Source organism: Podarcis muralis, chromosome 17 (assembly GCF_964188315.1).
Source record: "Podarcis muralis chromosome 17, rPodMur119.hap1.1, whole genome shotgun sequence".
Lineage (NCBI taxonomy): Eukaryota > Metazoa > Chordata > Lepidosauria > Squamata > Lacertidae > Podarcis > Podarcis muralis.
This window is the reverse complement of record NC_135671.1, coordinates 17,810,333-17,830,118: the sequence shown is the minus strand read 5'-3', so window position 1 is coordinate 17,830,118 and position 19,786 is coordinate 17,810,333. Positions and strand designations below refer to the sequence as shown.

Sequence of the window (19,786 nt, the reverse complement as noted above, 5' to 3'; positions counted from 1 at the left end):
GCCCAGCACACATGACATGCCCCACAGCCTCACAACCTGACTTCCAGTGGTATCAAAAGTCAGGTTCCGAGGTCTTGCGAAGCCTCGGACAGCATCTCCAAGGTCTTGCGAGGCCTCGGATGTGACTTTGCGAGGCACCAGAAGTTGCGCCGGGGGACCTGCAGTGTGGGTGCTGAGCACCTACATTTCTTGTGGATGCTCGGGCCCCCGGGCCCCCTAGATATGGCGCCCCTGTCCTCTTATAAAACCTTTTTCTTCTCTTCTTCCCTTCCTTTCTATTCCCATTTGGTTTATAATAAGAAAACCTTACACCTTTCTTTTTCTCCACCTCTTAAAACTTCTCTGTCTCCTCGCCACCTTTATTCATCATGCAAGAAATTCCTTGTGGTGGCCATTGGTTGAACCAAAAGCCATGGCATGGCATGGCAGGCAAGTGAGAAAGCCCTGGGTAGACAGTGGCAGTGCGGCCACCTGAAAGTGGCCAGAGGCCCACAGTTTGAGCAACACTGCATTAAACCATGCATCGTCTTCCTCAGCCTTCCTTGTCTCTATTTTCTCTTTCCTCCTGTTAATTCATTTCACTCCCCACCTCCCCCAGTGAAACCAGCATTGATTCATCCCAGTTCCTCCCTCCTCCTCCTCCTCACTCTACCAGCATACCCTGTGCGCATTAAAAGCTCATCCATCATTGTTTTGACTCCAGCTTTTTAATCAGGCCTGTGTGCATATTGGTTTGAGCATGTGGCAGTTTAATTACCCTCTTGAATACACGAAACACATCTTTGTCATATCTGCTTATATCTGAAGAGAGGGAGGCACGTTATAATGCTAATTAAAGCAGGGCGACGACCATTTCTCTCCGCACTCAAATTATATGCCATCTGTCTGGTCCTGTGCTCACTCTTTGGATTAATTGTGGGTGGGGAAAGGTTGTTTCCGTGGAGTTTTCACCTCCTGCAGGAGGGAAGAGTCAGCTTTAATGAAGATGCATGCAAAAAAAGAGAAAAAAATGCCTTCCTCCCCATCGCACACACGCCGAGGCCCAGGCAAATTAAAGAAGCTTTCCTGCTAATGTCTTTCTAATATATCTATCTATCAAGGTCTGGGCTGGTTTCACGGGTCATGGTTTTTGAAAGTACTGTGTGACAGCAGGCAATTCTTCTACCACTGCTAGCGTCTTCCCTAATGGGATGCTGAGTACTACAAGATATCGGGGAAGGAAGCTTTGTAAACAAATAGGAGCCAGCCGCAAACATCCCAAGTCTGCATGCTTGTTGATCAGACCAATTGCACACTAATTGTGCTGTTTAAGGACAAGCTGACACCCAAACCAATCGTTATAATGGCAAATACTTCTCTTTCTTTCTTTTTAGGAGAAGAAAGAAAGAAAGAAAGAGCAATGAAGGGGGGGAGGAAGTGACCTAAAGCTAGTCAAGAGTGTCAGTCAGAATGAAACTGGCTTTTTCACAATTTCTTTGCCCCTCCAAAACCATTTCCTGTCAATACCAGCAGCAGAAGCACCACCGGGGGTGGGGAGGAGCTGAGGGGTCGAGGACCCCAACATTTTCAAGGAGGGGGCCAGGCCCCCTCAATATTCTGCAGCGGTGTTGTCTTGCCAAATGCAAGATGGTTCTTTTAAAATTTAATTCAGAATCAATACAAACGCAAGTGGTTGAGAAGATTACAGATTTTATTCCAAATAGCAAGCAGTATATACATTACCAAGCAAGCACTTCAGTCGGCCACTAGGAAGCCCTGTCAGAAGTGGTGAAGTGATCCCCAGGTACTCTTGATGCATAGAACTGTGGCCACAGTCTATGCAGAACTCCCACTTGGCATGCTCCAAAACTAGATATTGGACTAGCACAAGCTCAACCAGAGCTACTCTACATCAAAGGCTTTGCTGACCAGTTTCATCAACACATCAAGGGCCTTTTCACAAAGAATGTTGTTGTTGTTGTTTAGTTGTTTAGTCGTGTCCGACTCTTCATGACCCCATGGACACTCCTGTCTTCCACTGCCTCCCACAGTTTGGTCAAACTCATGTTAGTAGCTTCGAGAACACTGTCCAACCATCTCATCCTCTGTCGTCCCCTTCTCCTTGTGCCCTCAATCTTTCCCAGCATCAGAGTCTTTTCCAGGGTGTCTTCTCTTCTCATGAGGTGGCCAAAGTATTGGAGCCTCAGCTTCAGGACCTGTCCTTCCAATGAGCACTCAGGGCTGATTTCCTTAAGAATGGATAGGTTTGATCTTCTTGCAGTCCATGGGACTCTCAAGAGTCTCCTCCAGCATCATAGTTCAAAAGCATCAATTCTTCGACGATCAGCCTTCTATATGGTCCAGCTCTCACTTCCATACATCACTACTGGGAAAACCATAGCTTTAACAATGAGGACCTTTGTCGGCAAGGTGATGTCTCTGACATCATTATTGAAAGCAACAATTTATAATTATTTATTGAAAGCAATTAAAGACAGAAACCAGAGTCAGGAAGGAATAACCAGAGACGGAAGATCTGACCATGCCAGATCACTGTCTCCTTGAAGTAGAATAATCTTCTGTGGTAATTATCCCATACAGATGTGCACACGCTCGTAGATCAATGGTGGCACATAGTTTGGGAGTAGCTGGATCCAAGAAAGCTTAAGTAATGCTGCACAAATACAAATATGCTAAACATTTCAGGCACTTCAAATGGTATGGGTAATTTTGATGGTTGCTCTCTCCACCCCTTATATCTTCTGCAAGATACGTTTTAAAAGATTCCATCCTCCAAATGTCACTCTTGTCCTCCACCACAGCTGAATCCAATATATAATTATATCTTTGTTGGAGTCCCATTCATGAAGAATTTGGTCTCTTAACAGTGCAGTCCTGTGCACCCCATTAAGTTCAATGAGACTCACTCCCTGGTAAGTCTAACCTAACCTAATCTAATCTATACAGGTATTATCTTTGATGATTCATATAACACTTTTTTAAATGGGCAGTGTGCTTTACGTAATTGTCTCATTTATCCTTAGAGCTGCTGTCTGCAATAACTTAAAATTGTTCTTCCTTTTGCAGATGTGGAATTGAGGTTAAAAGCCAGTGCCGGGACAGAACAGGAATTTGAATTGCAATCTTCCACAGCCTAAAAAGTCTAATAACTTTTACCTTTAGATTCCTTTTATTCACACTCACATATAGCTTCATACACAAATAGGTCTTTATGGATCCATTGAAGTGGAACGTGTTAACATTAATTTCAGAATTTTAGGTATGAATAGTGTCTATTTGCTTCACTGATCATCTGTTATAAATTACACACATTTTTCTGCTCTGCATTAAAAGAGGGGGTATATGACGCGGGTGGCGCTGTGGGTAAAAGCCTCAGCGCCTAGGGCTTGCCGATCGAAAGGTCGGCGGTTCGAATCCCCGCGGCGGGGTGCGCTCCCGTTGCTCGGTCCCAGCGCCTGCCAACCTAGCAGTTCGGAAGCACCCCCGGGTGCAAGTAGATAAATAGGGACCGCTTACCAGCGGGAAGGTAAACGGTGTTTCCGTGTGCTGCGCTGGCTCGCCAGATGCAGCTTTGTCATGCTGGCCACGTCACCCGGAAGTGTCTTCGGACAGCGCTGGCCCTCGGCCTCTTGAGTGAGATGGGCGCACAACCCTAGAGTCTGTCAAGACTGGCCCGTACGGGCAGGGGTACCTTTACCTTTTTATAAAGCCACATTTGGGTCATGTTAGCTAACCAGTGGACTCAGTCTTGGGGTTGAATTCTTACATAGCCAGGAAACACTGCAGGTGACAAGTAGGGATGGGCAGTTCAGTCTAATTCTGGTTCATACCAATTTTTACTTGTGTTTAGTCATAATTCCATTTTGTCACATTTCAATTTTAAGCCATGATTATTATGGTTTTATTTTTTATCTAAATTGGTACACAGATTTAAATTGGATTCTATCACAAAATACATTTTAAAATATGTATTTCATTTCAATGAATGCATTTCTGAGCATATATTATCCTGATATGAGTTTTTAAGGCATTTTGATACACTCTCTCTCTCTCTTTTTAGCCGAGAAATATATATCAAAATCCAGAGAAGTGCAAAATCGGGATGATCATTGCACTCGGTTCCATGTACTGCAGGTGCAAATTAGATCAGTTCGCTTAAAAATGCAGATGAGACAAATTCTCTTCCATCTCCACTAAGTAGCCAAGCTAAGCTAGGGCTATTGTGAGGATAAATAGGACAACACAGTGTGGTGTAGTGGTTAGAGCATTGAACTAGGACCTGGGAGGTTAAAATCTCCACTCAGCCATGAAGGTTAATGGGTAGTGCTTGTCCCAAGTGGCAGCTAAGGAGCATCCCATTGCCTGTCCATGGCTTCCTCCCTCATTTTATGAAGCAATTCTATATCCTCCCACCACGCTGACGAAGAATTCTATGAACAGTAGTCTATATCCGGAATCACTGTTCAGTGTTGGACATATTTGCTGAATACACACAGCTTCACAGCTTGTCTGTCATCGTACAAAGTTTGGTACCTCGCTTCATTTAAAGATTTTCAGAGACTTTGAGACTAAAGATTTCATTTTGGACTTGTTATGGTTTGAAGGAATTCTATAAAAGATTGTTTATTGCATATGTACATGGTCATCGTGATGCCTAGGCATTGCAGACAGCCTCCTCCCTTAGGCAGATCATAGCTGCTGCTGGAGAGTGGGTGAGGAGGAGGAGAGACTGCCAACACAGAGGCCCATCCCTTGTGATGTGCCAGTTCTGATGGGTAGGCAGAGGGCAGCGCTGCCCTGGGTGGAAAGCAAGGGGGAACAGAATGGAGTGGAGTGCGGAGTGCAAGGAGTCTTCATTTCAAGCCCCCCACAATATTTACTGTATTTTCCTGTGTATAAGACTAGAGTTTTCTCCTAAAAAATAATGTCCAAAATTTGGGGGCGTCTTATACACGGGGGCCATCTCCCACCATTTTCTTAAACTGGAGTCCCCCCAAATAGGGAGCGGGGCATTTTATAGATGGAAAAATACAATGATGATGATGATAATTTATACCCCGCCCATCTCGCTGGGTTTCCCTAGCCACTCTGGGCGGCTCCCAACAGAACACTAAAAACAGAATAAAACTTCAAACATTAAAAACTTCCCTAAAAAGGACTGCCTTCAGATGTCTTCTATAAGTCAGATAGTTGTTTATTTCCTTGACATCTGATGGGAGGGCGAGCGCCACAGCCGAGAAGGCCCTCTGCCTGGTTCCTTGTAACCTCACTTCTGGCAGTGAGGGAACTGCCAGAAGGCCCTTGGAGCTGGAGCTTTTATGTATTCACATTGAATCTTGCCTCTTTCTAAAATTTATTTATTGGTATGTGTTTTTCTTTTTGTAACTCGAAATGAAAATCAATGGGTTTTCTCAGGACGGTGGAGGGCATGTGTGTTGTGTCCAGTTGCTGTAGTGGTGGCGACACTCACTGATAGGAATTGCTTGGGGGGTGTTTGTGTGGAAATGTGGGGTCTAGGAGGTTCGGGGAAGGAGTGAGGCATGTCCCTATTTCCATCTGAGGAATGTTGGAGGATATGCTCCTTTGAGTCGGCCTGCGCTGTCAGAGCATGGCCAGGAGAGCAAGAGCAGTGCATCAGAGGGGATGGAGAAATGGTGCTAGGTCCTTATGAGAGACATGCTTTGCTCACTGCTATCCCTGGGATGCTGGCAGCCCAGCCTCTCAGCGACAGAGCCTGCTGTTTTTATTATGCACATCCGCAATGGAAACACACAGCAATAGAAATACATCATGCTGAATAAATTCATTCCAGAGGAATAAGTACTGATTTAGGGCCATCAATTGCTGGGAGAACATTTTGATTCCCTGATTAGGGCGGAGGATAATAATGGCTTTAAAATTTGCACAAAGGGAGGACAGTGGCTGCTGAAGCCATTAAGATATAGTTCCAGAATAGCAGTCATTTTTCACCGTCACTCTTCATAGACAGGGCTTCATCTTTCGTTTTCGTTTTATTATTTCCCCAAATCGAGTATTAATGAACACACTCCTTCTTGTCGGCCAAAGACAATTAATGGTGGCTGGAAGACTACTGATTCCTGGCAACTGACTTTCTTGTTTAGCTGCCAATGAGCTGTCAGCTTAGGTGAGGGACAATGCAAAATAGGTATTCTGGTTTTGGATGTTCTACAGTCCTCAGTCTTTCAGATGAATAATCTTAAAACGGGTCAAGTTGAGGCCCTTAGTCTATCTAATCCAGTAAAATGTTAGGCACATGAACAACCTGTAATGGAAAATGATATAAAATTTGCTTCGGTCTATGTACATTTAAAGCCTCACAATACCACTTTAAGTCATCATGGCTTCCCACAAAAAATTATGGGAGCTGTAGTTTCCTAAAGGTGCTGAAAGTTGTTAGGAGACCCCTGCCCCCATGAAGCTAAAATTCCATGAGTGGTTTACCAGTCATTCCCTCTTCCCAGGGAATTCTGGGAACTGTAACTCTGTGAGGTTAATAGGTCAACCTACCAGCAGGCGGTGCTGATAATACATGTCTTGCCCCAGTCCTGGCAACCCACGCTATGCCACTGCTGAGAGGGACTCTAAAAGGTTTTCAGGCAGGAGTTTTCCAGCCTTGCCCTACCCCAAAGATGCCAGGGATTGAACCTGGAACCTTTTACATGCAAAAGAGAGGTTCTACTACTGAGCCATGGTCCTTCTTCAGCTTGATTCTGGAAAAGATGGGGCAATACTTCTGCTCGCATTCAGTTTCTTGCTTCTGTAAATGAGCTGCCTAAGAGCAGGAAGCATTGCCTCTCGCTTTCACTCTAACAAGAGCACAAGTGAAGAAAAACATTTTAATGAAAAGCTGTGGTTTGGGTTGCATGTTTACATCTACTTAGCGGTTTTTAGGAGGAGGGGAAACAATAAGAGTTCAATTGTAACCCTGGAGGGCCAGATTAGAGCATTGTTCTGCTAGCTGCCTGGCTTCTTCTCAGTTTTCAAAAGATTTGTGTGTGTGCGTGTGGTTTTGAGCAAGAAATGATTAGAGTACATTTCCCCCCATCAGGCAACGAAAGCATCAAAGTCCCTTTAATTAACGTAGATACACAAACTTCATAAATTTAGCAGTACAGAAAGCAGAATTCTGGCTAATCTTCCTGGAAGGTGGCACATAAGCCTTGATAAGAAATTAACAGACTTTCAAATGTAATAAGAGAATAAGGCAGACTGGCTGCAGTGCTACAGCTGTTGGTTGCTGTCATTGGGGGAGACACTGTTTGGCATGCTTTAAAAGATCAAGCAGTAGATGAAAAATCTCATAGAAGTGAACAATTCTCTCCAGGCACTCCTGTGATTGGTTGCCACCCACACAAAGTCCTTTTAATTAAAAAAAACCAACCCAGTATTTTAGTAATACATTAAATGAGCTACATGCATACACTCAAACTGTCCCTATTTACCAGGGACAGGAGACAGTTGAATGGTACCTGCTTCTCTTCCTTGGTTTCCCTTTCAGATTAGTGGCTAGGACAAGGGTGGAGACCCTGTGGCTCTCTCCAGATTTTGCTGGACTCCAACTCCCATCGTCCCCAGGCAGAAGACCATTGACTAAGAATGATGGGAATTGTTGTCCATCAACATCTGGAAGGTCATGGCTTCCCCATCCCTGCTGTCCACACAGGTGGGCAGCACAAGTACGCAGGCCTAATTTTATGCAGGCCTTGACCTAATTCCTACCCTCTGATGAGAATAGGAACGTCCTATTCAACAACAACCACCTTATTATTTATACCCCACCTGTCTGACTTGGTTAACCCAGCCACCCTGGGCAGCTTCCAACATATATAAAAACATAAGAAAACATTACACATCAGATGTCTTCTAAAAGTTGTATAGTTACTTATCTCCTTGGCACTGGGACTGTGCCACACCACCAAGTCCTATTGCTGCTGGTAAGGGATTAGGTTTGCACCCTGAGACCTTCAGGAACAAGGTGATGCATCAATGAAATAATATTTATAGAAGGGTTGCCATCCTGGGAAAATTGGGCAGTTATAAACACACAAGAAAAGCACCCCTTTCTTCCATCTACTTCACACTCAGTAGCTTTAGTTTTGCAAATGTTGAAATAAACATTAACCAGAGGCCTGCAGCCCAAGCACTGCCTGGTTAGTTCCAATCAATTTATAAAATCCAGTCTCCATCCCACCCCTAGCTGCTTCTTCGCCTTCAGGATTGCCAGGAAACAACAGAAGCACTACTGAAAAGAATGACCTTTTGTTGGGATATATTTATTAGATAGTAACCTAGCTTAGATAGGCTAGTTTTAACCTTTAAATTTAAGGAATCCAGGGTGCTTTGATGCAGAAGGGATTCTCCTGCTAGTTTCTCCTCTTCTCCCCCTTGAAACCACCACCACACAACCAGCCTTGTGAAAGGTAAAAAGTAACATTTACTCACTCTGAATACTTGTTGAAGAGTAACAGGAGCAGCTTTATTCAGGCACACTTAAAATAGTAACTCAGTTACAAAGACATACTTTAGTCTCGCTTAAGATGGAGTCTGAGCATGTAGCTCAGACTCAGATGTCCTCACATTGTTCACTTGGTGAATAGATGAAGAGGTAGAGAAGACAGAAAGGATGTGCCCAGGCAGGTAGGACAATATTTATGGCTATGCCCTCCTGCTGTCAGGGCCCAGTGGGAGTGTCTCTCACAGGTTTCTCTCTAGCAAACTTACAGGTAATTTCTGTGAGCTTCAAGTCCCATCATGTGCCTATCTAGCAAACATGAATACTTGGTTTGACTGCATTGACTGCATTCCACATCTTTCTGTACAACTGTCAGAGACCAGACGAGGATTACAGCTCTGAAGAGGAATGGTGGGAACCTCCCCCTCTTCCTGGTCCTGACCAGGATCCTGAAGCTACTCAGGAATAGTGGAGCAGCATAGATTTAGAGAACTGGTTTGCAGAGGGACATAGTTCTGAAAACAATAGCTGGGCAGAGCTGAGTGGGAAACAGCTAGAAGAAGTAGAACAGGAAGAGAGAGTGAGAACTGACTCCCCTTCGCTTGAGAGTGTCCAGCCTCTCTCTCCCAAGGCATTGAGAGCTGATAAGGTTGCTATGCAGAAGACTCAGTGGTTGCGAGATCAGGTTGCAAGAAGGGGAAGTGAGAATGACTCTGGGAAGGAGGTGGAAAACTTAATTGGGAGCACCTTCACTCCAAGAATGGCTGCTGTGTTCTTTTGCTGGGATCATTAAACACTCTTAAAATGGTAAGGGACTCTAATTGCTTTGTTCTGCTGATGCACAGCCAAAGTGGGGGCAGAAGCCATTTCTCCGAAGCCTGACAACTCTTAAAGGCACAGCAGTCATATATCTTGGAATACTAAGCTCCCAGGCCTGCAGCTTTGAGTCCTCCAAACCCCCCTTGTCAGACCCCCTTTCATTCTTTTCTCATCCTTCATTTCTACAGTGCCCTTTCTAGCATAATTCCCTTTCCTTCACTTAATCTTTCTTTTATGTACCTACTCAGCACTACAGACCTTCTTCTCTTAAGTTTCTCTACCTGATGGGACCTCTTTCCAGACCTTGGTCTGTGTGAGGTTTAATGACCAACATAATTTTTTTCTTTCCCTCACTAAAGTTGGACTGCCAACATTCAAACAGCTTTACTTCCAGAGCAGTGGAAGAGTTTGCAACTGTACAATCAGTAGCAAAGGCAACCAGTATCAAAGGATTCACTGTCACACATGCAATGCTAGAAAAATTGCCCACCGTCCAAAGTTTTCAGATGCATTCATTTATTTAGTATTAGTCAGAGAGAGAGAGAGAGAGAGAGAGAGAGAGAGAGAGAGAGAGAGAAGATGTGGCATCTATATACCAAGAAGGGGTTTTAGTCTCATATTTCCCATAGTTTTACAAAGGCCATCTCAAGCTTTGAGAGCAGCGCGCAATAACTTCAGCTAAGATGGAAAGGGACTAATTTTGTTGCCTATGAGAAAGCAGCAGAATCAAGAATTTGGAAGTCTTGGAATGGCTGTTCCTTCATAAGTATTCCATTGCTAAGAGCGGCCAGCATCTCCAACCAAACCACCACCATACAACACCAAGCCATATATCCCATAACAAAATGCAGCCTCCCTTCCAGTCTCTGAAGACAGCCTTCCTTAAATAGCTTCTCCGGCTGGCTTACGTCACCCCTGCAGTCCAAATAAGCCTCTTTGCAACAGCTTTCGGGGGCAAAGACATGCCCAGCTTGGAGATGAGTTGGCAGCGCTGCCGTCCAGTCAGTGTAGTTGTCGATTCCGCAGCACTTCAGCTGCTTATGGGTTGCATCAACAGCCCTGTTGCTACGGTGATGGGGAGCAGTTCTGTTGTATTGGAGAAAGAAGTGGTCCATGCTGTTTTTCAGTTGATGGCCTGCTTTGACACAGTAGACATGGGTCATGATGGTTGAAGATGCCTCTAGGCAGAGAAGGACCAACAGAAAGTACATCAAAGTCCCCTGGTGAAGGCGAGAGTTCTTAACTGGGGCGCATATAGCCAAAGCACCAGTGGGGACTAGCAGAAGAGCAGCCATGATGGCCAGCCAGCCTGGCACAAGGAAGAATCTGTTCTGAAAGAAGACTCCGTAGCTTCTGTAGGTGAGGATTACAAATGCACCACCAAGGACTAAAGCCACAGCAGCTCCCCAGAGAAGGAAGCCAAGGAGCGTCAACACAACTTTAGCTAAGGCTCTGCTCCAGGACTCTGTTATGCACATTAAGGAAGGGTTAAAGCTGGGATTAAGCTGTACCCGCTTCATTTTTGGAAGGAATCTTCGCTATAGCCACTCAAAATCTCAGTCTCACATTCTGTGGAGGTTTCTCCATATTTCTTGGCAGGTGATAGGGAGGGCCTATCCCAAATCCCTGGTTAATTAGCAAGCAGCAAGCCCTAGTGCTGATAGCTCTGTGTGGCCCTCATTCTGGAAAAATATATGGTCCAGTGAAAATTTAAATAGGTATCAGGAGTTTTCTTATGTCAGGTCAGATTATTTGGCTTCCGCAGGAACCAGGGTCATCTCACCTCCCTGCAGATAAATCAGAATGAATGCTCCTTAAGTAGCCGACACTAAGTAATCTCCCTGCAATCAAAGCAGGATAAAATGCATAATAAACAGGTCATCTGGAAGTGTGCTTTTGGAGGTTGATTGTGTGTTGTGTGAACAAATCCTTTTTATTTGTCTCAGCAAGCTGTTGCCTTGACAGGAGAACCTTTCATCTTGTACCACGAAGAAGCTATTGTTGTCAGCTGAAACATGCTGGGCGTGCTATTGTTTTACAAGGACTGCTATTTGATTTGATTTGATTTTTTAAAAAGAACATTTTTCCAATGCTATTTTGAGGCTTTGCCTCTTCCTTTGTTTCCTTTTCTTGGTCTTAAAATCCACCGCCTGCCAATTTTAAGGGATAACCTTAATCTTTGCTCTCCATTCCCCACCCTACTGTGACTGTGTTCCTAAACCCACTTACCTGGAAGCAAGCGTTCTTGAATTCAATGAGACCTCCTTTCAAATAGATGCACATAGGATTGTGCTCTTGGTGGGCAGAAGGTTGGAAGTGGCTACTGTGGGATGGAGTCCACTGAGAGCAGTCAAGTACAACATTCCTTGTTTTCCTAGAGTGGACATGCAAGGAAATGTTTGGTCCAGCCAATTGAAACTTCCTGTTCCTCCTGGCCTGGAGCATCCTTCCTTGCATGCAACTAGTGGGTGGGCATGACTTTTCCACACCTGGTAAAAGGAAAAGGCATGCTGCCACTCTCCCTCTTTTCCATCTTCCTTTCAGCCTGTGAACTTCCCGGACTGCTAAGTGCAGTCACTAGGTCAACCCACATATGGGGTAAACCTGTTTGTATATGCTTGCAGCTTTAAGCCTTAAGCCTGCCTTCAGGGATCACACTGTGCTCTGCCTGATCATGAGTAAACTTTCTTTTTATTGCTTTTGAATAAGACTGTGGTGTCTTTATTCTTTTAGGAGGGATTCAAGGGGTCTTACCGGGAAAATACCAGAACACATTTCAATCTGGACAAGCCAGATTGATTTGCGTATTGTCTTAAGAAACTCGCATGAGTTTGCAACTAGTTTTCTGCTGTGTAAGGAGGAATGCACTCTGCTAAGTAAAGGAACTTGATAGCACAAGTTAGGAAGGATATTAATAAACAATATATCCTCTTCTGCTACCCTGAACATTGCCACAGCTACCTTCTACCAGGTTAGGCTATTTGGTTATCTAGCCCTGTATGGTCTACTCTGACTGACAGCGGTTCTCTGGCTTCTTCTGGCAAGGAGGCTCTTTCTGTCATGAGACAAAGGTTCTTGAGAGCAGAAGCAGTAAGGACTACAAGGACTACACAATCATTCAAACCTGCTAACTGCTAACAGCAAACTGCTAAGTCACTGTGACTCATGGCTCATCTTGAGTGATGACTCGTTCTCCCTATAAAAGTAGCCAATGTCTCTCTGTGTGTCTCAGCCAGTGTGTGTGTTGTGTTGTTGCAGACAAGAGTGGCTCCAGGACTCTAGTAAATCCGTAACTAAGACTGTGCCTCTGTGAAGAGTCAAATAGCTGCTATGAGCACTCTGTGTATGCTCTTGAACTATGCTGTTTATGAACAACTTTATTTTCTTCAGTTTCATTCTATTTATGAAGACTCTGCTTTGATTGATTTACCACTGCGTGACACTTTCTCCATATCTACTACCTGCTCCTTTCTAACTGGAGATGCCAGGCTCATTGGACCTGGAGCCTTCCACATACAAAGCCACAGCTGGTCCCTCCTCCTGCCCTAACCTCAATGCTGATTTCTAGCAGAAGTGCAAGTAATTGCAGAATGAGGGCCAGACCTATGAAGCAACTTTTTTGTGGAATCCTCACATTTGCAGCCTTGGCTAACTGCAGTGTTTGTGATCCGCCAAGGTGAAATTAGCGCAACGGGTGTTTGATAAACCTCCCGTTTTAATCCTGACTGGTAAGATTGCCAACTGATCAGGAAATGGAATCTTCTTAGCCAGCTCTTTTGCCTGGCTAAGTTTCTGCACAGCCTGGAGTTTGCTGTGCAGAAACCAGCAGGCAAAGCACAGGGCTAAACTTTCTCATCTACAGATATCTGTTCATCAAGCAGCAGTTAAAAGCTGAATGACAATAAATGGCTGAAAAGTTGGCAGCTCTGCAGCCTGCGAGGACAGACACAGTAGGCTGTCACACACCTGGCTGATAGATAATGCGTTTCTTTCTCTTTTTCTGACGCCCAATAGTTTTGACAATAGCAAGTAAAATCACTAGATTTTTAAAATATATCTCATCTATCTGTAGTGTCTGGCCTTGTGCTGTGCTGCTTCAATGTTTCTCCTCTGTAAGATATTTAGCATTAACTGACAGATTATAGGAGCCTTCCTGGATCAGGCCAAAGGCTCATCTAGTTGAGCAACCTGTTCTCACGAGGGCCAGCTAGATGGCTGTATGAACCCCATTAGCAGAACCTGAGTGCAAAGGTCCTTTTCTTCACCTGCAGTTCCAGAAACAGGTATTCAAAGGATGCTGTTTCCAGCAATGGAGGTACAATATAGCTATCATGGCCAGCCCTCATCCCTCCAAGCTCTCCTGTTTACCGTTTTACATTAAAGCCACTGTTTGGTAGTGACTACAGCCAAGCCACATTTTCTGAACTGGGAATGACTGACCAGGAATGGGAGCTTGGGGTCGTAGTGGGATGCTTGATGGCAATGTCGTCCCAAGGTGGCAGCGGCTGTGGAAAAGGCCGATTCCATGCTAGGAATAATTGGGGAATGAATTGAAAATAAAACTGCTGATGTCATAAAGCCATTGTACAAATCTGTGATGCGACTGAATCTGGAATTCTTTTGCATGGTTCTGGTCTGGAGGTGTTGGAATAGATTCAGAAAAAGGCAATGGCAATGATAAAGAGGATGGAGCGACTTTCCCACAAGGAAAGGTTACTGCTTTTAGGACTTTTTAGTTTAGAGAAAAGGTGAATAAGATGTGTTAAGACAGAAGTATACACATTTATGCCTGGCATGGGGAATGCAGATAGAGGAAAGTCCCCCCACCCCCAATAACATTACAACTTGTGGACATTCAATGAAGCTGAATGTTGGAAGATTCAGTGCAGATAAAAGAAAATACTTCTTTATGCAGCACATCATTAAACTATGGAACTCCCTCCCATAGAAGGCAGTGATAATAATAATAATATATTTTTAAATTTATACCCCACCCTCCCCGGCCAGAGCCGGGCTCAGGGCGGCTAACACCAGTAAAATTACAATTAAAATAAATAAACCAATTTAAAATGCAGGTTAAAATATAATTTAAAATGCAGCCTCCTTTTAATAGTAGCCCATAGATCAAAACCATAAGGGGAGGGAAACATAAGGGTCAGACTGAGTCCAAACCAAAGGCCAGGCGGAACAGCTCTGTCTTGCAGGCCCTGCGGAAAGATGTCAAGTCCCGCAGGGCCCTAGTCTCTTGTGACAGAGCGTTCCACCAAGATGGGGCCAGTACTGAAAAGGCCCTGGCCCTAGTTGAGACCAATCTAACCACCTTGCGACTTGGGACCTCCAAGGTGTTGTCATTTATGGACCTTAAGGTCCTCCATGGGGCATACCAGGAGAGGCGGTCCCGTAGGTACATGGGTCCAAGGCCGCAACTTGAATTATTTTAAACTAACAAACCAACTTGAATTACTTTAAAAGAGGACAAGACAAATTCATGATGGCTATGTTCTGTCTCCACTGCCAGAGGCACCATGCCTCTAAATACCAGTTGTTGTGACTCTTAGGTGGGCAAAGTGCTGTTGAGCTCATGCCCTGCTTGTGTGCTTCACAGAGGTATCTGGTTGGCCACTGGCTCAACTAGAGGGACCATTGACCTGATCTTGCAGGCTCTTTCTACATTCCATAGTTAAGCCTCTGGGCAAGGACCAAGGTTCACACATGATACTAAGCTGTAGTTTAATACACTGTGGTTTAGCGTAATATGTGAACCAGGCCATCTTGCAGGCTAGGATGAAAGTCTTGATCCAGTTTGTGTCCCTTGTACATGAGTAGATCAGCAAGTCCATTCCATCTCAAGTCTGTGCTGATTTTTTAAAGGAAAATTCCCAAAGCACCTTCCTTCAGCTTTTCCCCACTGATGCTATGACCCAGTGACAGCAGAATGATGCAGAAAATACCTCCAAGTCTATTGGCAAGTGTACCGTATGTTTTTTTTATATATATATTATTGTTGACTTCACATGAAAAGGCTCCATTGCTGCTGCTTTCTTTTCTATTTTCCCTCTTCCCTCTCTGCTCATAAAACTTAATGAGATATTAACATTTGAATTACTATGCTCTTTATTGTAAGCTCATTCTGCAAGCTTTGAAAGGCATTTGAAGCCTGAAAGGAGCAACGCAGCACCTTGAGGCTGTTCCACTGTGGGCACTTGCCGTTGTCTCTCCCTGAATAGGCACGAGAGAATTCCAGCCATTATAGAGGCCTAAAGGCTGCAGTCTGTCTCAATATTTCCCAGTGTGTGATTTCTCATTCTGTTCAGTCTGACTCTTTGGACCTTGTAAAAGCAGGTGTTGGGGAAATGCGTATCGGTCTCCCACTGTTTACCATCCCAATACTCTTTTGAGTTTTCATTATTTTCATGTGTGCTTTTCACAGAAGGGGGTGAGAAGAAAGAACTTCTGGAGAACCTTCAGCCCTCCAAGTGTTGCTGAAAGGCCATTGGCCACGCTTGCTGGGGCTGATTCTGCAAGCAACAACTGGAGGGCCAAAAAGTTCCTCATATCTGCTTAGCATTATGTGTGAACCGGGCTGAGGAAAACCCCAGTTATAGGTCTGTACAATTCGATCCAGGAAATGTGTGGTGTAGTGGTTAAGACCGATAGAGTCGTAATCTGGTGAACCGGGTTCACGTCTCCGCTCCTCCACATGCAGCTGCTGGGTGACCTTGGGCTAGTCACACTTCTTTGAAGTCTCTCAGCCCCACTCACCTCACAGAGTGTTTGTTGTGGGGGAGAAAGGGAAAGGAGAATGTTAGCCGCTTTGAGACTCCTTCGGGTAGTGATAAAGCAGGATATCAAATCCAAACTACTCCTCCTCCTATTCTTCTTCTTCTTCTTCTTCTTCTTCTTCTTCTTCTTCTTCTTCTTCTTCTTTGTTTATTGCAGTCATGTTCTACTTGGGAATCTGTTGCCAGTACTGAGAAAGTGTATCTTCGGTTACCCCAACACCTTTCTGCTCAGGGTACGTTATGCAGCTATGTAGTAAATATCTGTATGGCATTAAAGCCTAGAGGCCTCAGCTGACATCACCTCTTGTTTCAGTTAGCTATGGGTGCATACATCCATAGGGTGAGACAGTTCCTGCCCCAGTGCATTCCAAAGGACACAGCAGTTGGGGAAAGTGAAGCGTCGACACTGAGGGTCCTAAAATTTGCCACTCTGAATCAGGCTGTTTATTATGAAAGAGGGATTTTAAGGACAAAATCCTGGGGGAAATGTATGGTAAATAATTTAAAGCAGTCTCTGCCAAGATGACCCTCAGGGTCCCTTCCAACCTTACAATTCTATGATTCAAATGGAGAGTGATGCAATGAAGATATAATTATATACAGTACCTTGAAATTATACACATATCTGAGAGACATCCTTACAGATATGAGTGAATACTCCCCCCCATCACATACACCATCACTTTAAAATGTTTTTTAGTTCTCTTAACATCCCTATGAAGTTTCTCCTTTGAAGTGTGCCTCAGAATTCCACTTTACAAATGCATAAAGCTCCCTTGAGCTTTACCTCAGGATTCTTCGTATTTTATCCAAGAAAGGTCATGAAACCACTGAATTCACATCCAAATTTCACATTCAGTGGTGTTCGGGGAAACCTGTGTTGAATCAGGGCTGAACCAAGACATTTTTCTGCCCAAAATGGAGCAGGAAGCTGTTCTCCCTTCCCTTTAGTAAAGCTGCGAAGTATCCATTATTGGGGCATCTAAGGCAGAAAGTCCAACAAGCACCTCTCCCAGGAATTGAAAATACAATAATACTAAATTCAGTTATTAACTTTTTGCTGCCTGAGGTAGCTGCCTCTCACTGCCTGATGGTTGGGACACTCCCCCTATTGTAAGGAATGCAACTTTTCCTTAGCCACACTCTTTTCACTTCCTTCAGGTAATTTTGCCTCATACAACTGCTTTAGGTGACATTTGGTGTCAATTCTAATTCTGGCCATGTATCTACCACACACTCAAAGCACACACATCACCAAAGAACGATGGGACCTATAGTTTACCATTCACAGAGCTGCAATTCCCAGCACCCTTAACAAACTACAGGATTTGTAGTGTGAGTTGTTTTTTAATGGGGGGGGGGAGGTGCTTTAAATGGTGTACAAAGCCTGCATATTCAGCCCTTACAACTAGTTAAGGTTTCTTTCCTCCCATACTCATTTTTTTGTGCAAAATTAGAATCTCAAAGGTCCATGGATCAACTTGCTCAGTTGAAGCTCTCAAGCCATGCAACACTCTTCCCTGGCTGCATTTCAGAACCATTTTAAGACGCCACCATTCCTTTTGGATGTGTTCTCCGTGCTGTGGGAGAGGGGAAGGTTGTTTTTCTTGTCAATAAATTTTGGAAGGATGCATATTGTTTATGTCATAAGATTTTTATGGTTCCATCTTAATGTATTAGGTATTTGTTTGGGGGTGTCTTTTTTTTTTTTTGCACCATCTTGAGCTAATAGATAAGGGGGTATAAAAATCAAGGGGGGAAATTAAATTAGAATAGCCTCAACAGTTTCTTTTCCTGTGACAGATCCGTCTAACATGATGAATGTTGTCCTGTTTTCTCTGGGGTTGTTTCTGCATATGAAATGATGGGGGCTGAAATTCAAATGCAAATGTAATCGCTAATACAGCTTAGATAAAATACTTTCTGATATATTGCTGAAAGCATAATCCCTCATGTTAATAAAATAGCTAGCACACTTTTTTGCATTATTTTTGTACCCGGTGAAGATTAATAATGAAGTGTTCTGATGGGAGAAAGAGGGTCAGATAGGTCCATCACCACAAAGCACATTGGATTTGTGGCACACTTGGCCTTAGTAAATGCGTGCGAGAGAAATTCAGGTTGACATCTGGACCGACATCAAGCTGGTTTCAACCTTATCTCATAAGACGTGGATGCCACCTCAGAGAACTAAGAGGAAATGTCACAACATCTTGATGGGACAGGAATATAGCATTTAAGACAGCCAGTTGGGCTTTCATCAGTACCAAACCTTTTGCAGAGACACTGTTTACCACAAAAAGTCAGCTAATCCTTATGTAGAGACAAGCCATGCAATTCCACCGAGCAGAAGTGTGTGAGCTGCAGTTGTCAATGAATTTAGTACAGTCGTACCTTGGAAGTCGAACAGAATGCATTCCGGAAGTCTGTTCGACTTCTAAAATGTTTGAAAACCAAAGGATGGGTTCCGATTGGCTGCAGGAAGCTCCTGCAGCCAATCGGAAGCTGTGAAAGCCCCGTTGGACATTCAGCTTCCAAAAAGAGTACAAAAAGTGGAACACTCACTTCCAGGTTTCGACCATTCGGGAGCCAAAACCTTTGAGAACTAAGCTGTTCGAAAACCAAGATACGACTGTATTTATCTTTTTAAGCAAGGGTCAGTAACCTTGGCCCATCTAGATGTTGTTCAATTGCAACAGCTGCTTTGAGACCCCTTAGGGTAGTGATAAAGCTGGATATCATATCCAAACTCCTCCTCCTCCTCCTTCTGGAACCTGCCATTAAAATGGAGTCCTAGAAATCATCTAAGTTTCCTGAGTATAGAGAAAGTAAAGGTAAAGGGACCCCTGACCGTTAGGTCCAGTCATGGACGACTCTGGGGTTGTGGCACTCATCTCACTTTACTGGCCAAGGGAGCTGGCGTAAAGCTTCTGGGTCATGTGGCCAGCATGACTAAGCCACTTCTGGCAAACCAGAGCAGTGCACGGAAACACTGTTTACCTCTCCACTGCAGCGGTACCTATTTATCTACTTGCACTTTGACGTGCTTTCGAACTGCTAGGTTGGCAGGAGCAGGGACCGAGCAACAGGAGCTCACCCCGTTGCGGGGATTCAAACTGCTGACCTTCTGATTGGCAAGCCCTAGGCCCACAGCACCCCCTAAAATTATAGCACAGGAAAACATATGGGAAACACTTTCACTAGGACAAACTCTCAAATGTCAAGGCTGTATTGGAAATCAACTGAACCCAGCCATTGCTCTCCTGTATCAAGGAACATTTAATGTTGCTAAATACCTAGCATCTCAATAATTGCTGTTATGTGGTAGACCAAGGTACAGAAGTGAGCAAACCCCATTCTAATTAAGGACTAAAAGTGTCTGTTTAATGCAGCCAGTTGCTTTTTTTAAACCAAGTGGCAAGAGAAAAATTAGCCATAAACACAAAGCTTGTTTCCAGAATAGCAGTATTTTTCAGGAGTGGTTCAGGTGCATACCAGAAATTTAGGTTTGCACAACTAAAGCGGAGTAAAGTGCTCTGGCAGTCTGGCAAAACAAATCCACTTAAAAAAATAAATAGCCCCTTGGACTTCTTGCTATTAGGAAAGTGATGGTAAAAGCACTAAGAAGTCTAGCTGTATAACCACTGTGCAGGCAAAAAAATAAGAATTCAGGATGAATGCTCATTGTCATAAAACCTCTGTGCAAACAAAT

General features: G+C 44.1%; 1 protein-coding gene across 1 annotated transcript; it reads right to left on the bottom strand.

Moving 5' to 3' along the window:
- Positions 1 to 9,999: 9,999 nt before the first annotated feature.
- On the bottom strand, positions 10,000 to 10,812 carry LOC114587720 (tetraspanin-3-like). The gene has a single exon (XM_028712382.2). It carries the CDS (start codon positions 10,810 to 10,812, stop codon positions 10,000 to 10,002), a length of 813 nt encoding a protein of 270 aa, XP_028568215.2.
- Positions 10,813 to 19,786: the final 8,974 nt, after the last annotated feature.

Coding starts and splice junctions, on each gene's coding strand:
- LOC114587720 (XM_028712382.2), bottom strand. CDS start 10,812: ATGAAGCGGGTACAGCTTAATCCCAGCTTTAACCCTTCCTTAATGTGC.